This window comes from Peromyscus eremicus, chromosome 9 (genome assembly GCF_949786415.1).
Source record: "Peromyscus eremicus chromosome 9, PerEre_H2_v1, whole genome shotgun sequence".
In the NCBI taxonomy this organism is placed as follows: domain Eukaryota; kingdom Metazoa; phylum Chordata; class Mammalia; order Rodentia; family Cricetidae; genus Peromyscus; species Peromyscus eremicus.
The window spans coordinates 71198464-71203944 of NC_081425.1; the positions used below are offsets into that span (position 1 = coordinate 71198464).

General features: G+C 33.2%; 1 protein-coding gene across 1 annotated transcript; it reads left to right on the forward strand.

Moving 5' to 3' along the window:
• Positions 1 to 242: 242 nt before the first annotated feature.
• On the forward strand, positions 243 to 1169 carry LOC131920077 (olfactory receptor 4N5). The gene has a single exon (XM_059274496.1). The coding sequence runs from the start codon at positions 243 to 245 to the stop codon at positions 1167 to 1169; it is 927 nt and encodes a 308-aa protein (XP_059130479.1).
• Positions 1170 to 5481: the final 4312 nt, after the last annotated feature.

Below are 5481 nucleotides of genomic sequence, written 5' to 3' on the forward strand. Positions count from 1 at the left end.
TGAAATTTGGCCCATCCTCATAAAATTACAGTTATGTACAAGCATGTAGTGAAATGGAAATGAGAGTATCTATAGAGGAACATGTCTTAGTGGGGATTAGGAAAGACAGGGGTTAACATAGCTGTCTTTAGCTGTGGTGCACTGGTTATGGCAAACATTGTTTTCATGTAGATTTAATCTTTGAAACAGAAGAAAAGGCATGCATAACACATACCATGTTTTATTCTATAGATTAGGAAGTGATGGAGACCAATAACAGCTCAGTAGTAACAGAATTCATCCTCCTTGGCCTGACTCAATCTCAAGATACTCAACTCCTGGTCTTTGCACTACTTTCAGTTTTCTACGTAATAATTCTTCCTGGAAATTTTCTTATCATTTTCACCATTAGATCGGACCCTGGACTCACAGCTCCACTTTATTTCTTCCTGGGAAACTTGGCCTTCCTGGATGCCTCCTACTCTTTCATTGTAGCTCCCAGGATGCTTGTGGATTTCTTCTGTGAGAAAAAAGTCATTTCTTACAAAGGCTGCATCACTCAGCTATTTTTTTTGCACTTTCTTGGAGCGGGAGAAATGTTCCTTCTTGTTGTAATGGCTTTTGATCGTTATATCGCTATATGTCGTCCTTTGTACTACTCCACTCTCATGAACCCTAGAGTCTGTTATGTGTTATTGTTGGCTCTGTGGCTTGGGGGTTTTGCTCATTCCATTGTACAAGTGGCTCTTATCGTGAACTTGCCCTTTTGTGGCCCAAACCAGCTGGATAACTTTTTCTGCGATGTTCCACAGGTCATTAAGCTAGCCTGCACTGATACCTTTGCAGTAGAGCTCCTGATGGTCTCTAACAGTGGTCTGCTCAGCCTCTTATGCTTTCTGGGTCTCCTGTCATCCTATGCTGTCATCCTCTACCATGTCAAAGGACACTCTTCTGAAGGGAAGAGCAAAGCTATCTCTACATGCACCACCCACATTATCATCGTGTTTCTCATGTTTGGGCCTGCCATTTTTATCTACACCCGCCCCTTCCGGGCTCTCCAAGCTGACAAAGTTGTTTCTCTCTTCCACACAGTCATTTTTCCTTTGATGAATCCTGTGATCTATACACTTCGCAACCAGGAAGTGAAGTCTTCTATGAGGAAGTTATTAAATCAGTATGTGGTCTGCTGACTGGATAAAAGAAAGAGAAAACAAAAAAGTGAGAAAATGTTCTTTAAATAAATTAAACTATGTATTTATGCACAGATTGAATCAGTTCTTTAGCAAATATTGTGTTATGTACTTCTAGTTTTCTGATGCTGTTCTAAGCATGTGGGTAAGACAGGTACAATTCTAGGTCTCCCAGGGTTATATTCAAGAGAATGAAGTCAAGCCAAACTACTGAACTTGAAAAATCTCACCAGAATCAGTACTCTGGTGTTTTCAGAATAGTATTATGCTAGCTATAGACTGCAGAGACGGCCTTAGCTTTGGTTGTAAAGCAGGTTCTTGAATGATATTGAACTGAAATTAAGAGTATTTAGGGGAAACAAAGCACAATCATAAAACAAAATAAGCATCATGGAAAATACAGGAACTCAAAGATTTGAAGGTTTAGCCACATCTGAAAAACATAAATGGATTAGAATGGCTACCACATAGTCAAGGAATATAGAGTAGCAAAACTTAACCTAGATAAATGAGAACAAAATATTTTAGATTTTAGAATATTTTAGATAACTTTAAGTATTGAAATCTTAAAATACCATTGAAATATGTAAAGATTATTCAATGTTTTATATTTGATTTAAGACAAATACTGACAATTCTGTATAAAAGACTATGTATGAGTAATAAAATATAATTAAATGTAATGTTACTTGCTATATATTTTTTTTCTGAACACAATACTTAGTTTTACTAGTTAGAGGAAAGTGGAATTATTGTAATATTTACCAGAATATATCATAAAACAGTTTATGTTTTTAAAACTCCACTTTTCTTTCTACTATATTGATCTTGTAGTAATGTTAGTTTTTTTCTATTACTTGAATAATTTCGTTGGTATTTTGCTAGAATTTTTTTGAATCTCAAGACACTTTTGAGCAGTAGAGACATCTTAGCAATAATGATTTTTTCAGCTCATGAACTGAGTTTTATTCCCTTTGTCTAACATGTGAATTTTAGGATCCAAATTCAGATTATTAGGTTTGCTAGTATGTGCACTTACTTGCTGAGAAAACTTGCCAATTCATGGATCAAATTTTTTTCATTCATGTTTTATAAATCTCATTGTGGAGTTCTATCAATTTGCCAATATTTCATTCTAGTATATGTAACAGTTATGGAAAAAAATAATACTAATTCCTGAGAGAAAATATAGAGTTACATCATCACTATATGTAGTTTCTTTAAAAAATATAGTTTAGAGTTTATAATTTAAAAAATATATATATAGTTTCTTTACAAAATATAGTATAAAGTTTATATATATATATATATATATATATATATATATATATATATGAACTTTCTATATCATCCACCAAGCACATGTTCAATGGAAATGAAATTAGGATTTCCAGTTATCTGCTATCTCAGTTTTATTATAGCACTGCTTAAAATAGCAAGGACATGGAAACCACACCACACACACACACACACACACACACACACACCATGTTTTTACCTCACAAATGATACTATACTGTATGTCGGCTAAACAGACTTAGTGGTAGCTCAGTTGGCAGAATGCTTTCCTAATATACACAACACCCTAGATTTAATCTCTAGTATCATGAGAACTACAATAAAACAATAGCCGGGTGGTGGTGGCGCATGCCTTTAATCCTAGCACTTGGGAGGCAGAGCCAGGCGGATCTCTGTGAGTTCGAGGCCTGCCTGGGCTACCAAGTGAGTTCCAGGAAAGGCGCAAAGCTACACAGAGAAACCCTGTCTCAAAAAACCAATAAATAAATAAATAAATAAATAAATAAATAAATAAATAAATAAATAAATAAAATAAAAATTTAAATATCCAGTACTGATACAGAGTAAGAAATATGTTAGCAGCATCTTTGGGTTTTAGAAATAAATATGGGAATGTATTTATTATTTATTTAAACCCCCAATTCCTTGTGCTTTTTCAAGAAAGTTACAATTGTTCAAAAGCCACAGAGAAATTGCCAATGAAATGAAACATAAAGCAGGTGCATTTCAAGCTGTATTTGGTGGCATAGTCCTGTAATTTGATGGTGCTTGAGAGAGAAGCTGAGCCAGGACAATCCCAGGAAATTTGAAGTTAGTGGAGTTACATAGTGAGACCCTGTCTCAAAACAAAAATAATGAAAAAAAATCATCTTAAACCATTATTAGATTTTCAAAGTTTACTTACTTAACTGCATTGTTGAACCACAAAGCTATAGGGTCACCATCTATTCTGTCTTTTAAAAAAATATTTTATAATATATTTGACTATGTTATGTGTGTGTACATATGGAGGTCAGAGGGCAACTTTCTATAGCCTGTTCTCTTCTGCTATGTGAGTCTTAGAGATCCATCTCAAGAGGTCAGGTGTGGTGACAAATGCTTTCACCCACTGAGACATCTCACCAGCCCATTACATGCTGTGCTAATGTCGAATCTTTGTGAAGTTATGCATAAAGTTTGAAATCATAAGTTTGGATTCGTTGATTCCAAACATCTATTAAATTATTGAAGACTATTTTTCCTTTTCATCAATTTTTACATACTTTTAGTTCAGCATACAAAATAATAGGTTTCAGGTTGACATTTTCACACATATATATCCTTGGACTTTAGTCATATTCATTTTCCTACCACATCCTCTATTTTTCTTTTTAACTGAAAAATTCTTTTTATACATTATATATTGATCACTGTTTGTTTCCTTCCCCCAGCTGCTCCCAGATCTTCCTTACCTTTTCACCCACACAACTCCATGCCCTTTCTTGCTCTCTTTTCTTAGAAAACAAACAGGCAAACAAACAAAATACTCCAAACCAACCAGAATCTTTGAAATAGGAAAAAAGACACTACTAATCAAAAAGTTATTATATTTTAGCTTCCACTTCATTTTTCCCACTGTAAAAAGATATTTTTTCTCTAGGCTAAAAATAATTATGTATGAATTTTCTTATAACCCTAAGAATAAGCATGATATATTTTTGTATATTGATTTTATTTGTATAAACATTTAGCTATTACATTTATTATAAACCTTCAGATGTAGCTAAAACAAGTGAATTTAAGCTTCATCAAGCCTATCATCTCTGACAGGTTGATTTAGTGATGCAATCACTTCAATTAGAGCTTCCCAGGCAATGTGTTCTTAGAGAAATTCACATGAGCTCATGAATTTCTAACCTACAGAAATTCTTTCTTTGAATCCAAGAGAAACTTAACATGCTCTTTTGAATAATGCCCCATGGTCAGGCTAGACCACCAGTCTTTTGTATAAGTTTCAAATTTCCAATTTTCTTTTAAAAAAAACCCTTCAAACATTTACCACATATTTGACTGGAGGTAATGAGGACAATATATATATATATATATATATATATATATATATATATATATATATATATATATATATATATATATGTATATATATATATTCATAATGTCATTGCATACATTATAAGGAGGCTACTTCTCAGCCAAAATCAGTAGTTTTAAATACTAGCACGGAGAACAAAGTGTAATTATGCATTTTAGTAAAAGGTAAGACATTTCACATTAGCTTTGTGACTGAATGAAATACATATTATTCAGTTCATGGGGAATGAATTTGATCAATTAGAATTTGGACAAGTACATCCTGTGACAAGAAACAAATAATCCACACTGTGATTCCTAAATTCCACTCCAGACTCAAGAATTCACGGTTACAGTTTGAGCTTGAATTTTTGGAGCATAAACTTGTGTTTATGAATTAGCAGGACTCTGAAGACAACATATCTATAGCAATGTGTGAATAAGAAGGTTCCTTGTTGTCTAGTTTATCATCTGTGATAAAAATGATAAATTTCATTAAAGCTCAATGATAAAAATTGGGCAGTACTGACATATTGCTTCAATATTTACTTATTCATAATTTTCTTTTCCTTAACTGATTATATGTTGTGATTCAGAAAAGCTATAGAGTGATATTTGAGATAAACAACGTATTGTTTTTCATTTTAATTCTTTCTTTTTTCATTTTTACTAAGGCATATTCTCTGTATATAGTGATTAGATTTATGATGAAACTATCTTTCAAGTGTATCATGTGCTTTAGCCGCAGTCATCACACTGTGTTCTCCTTCTTCATTCCTGCCTCTTCTCTACTGTTAATCTCCTCCTTTCTCTGTGTCAAACTTTTGCTTTCCAATATTTCTAGTGTGTGTGTGTGTGTGTGTGTGTGTGTGTGTGTGTGTGTGTGTATTTCATGCATATACATATATGTAAATATTTTATGTGGTCACATGCTATATATTATCTA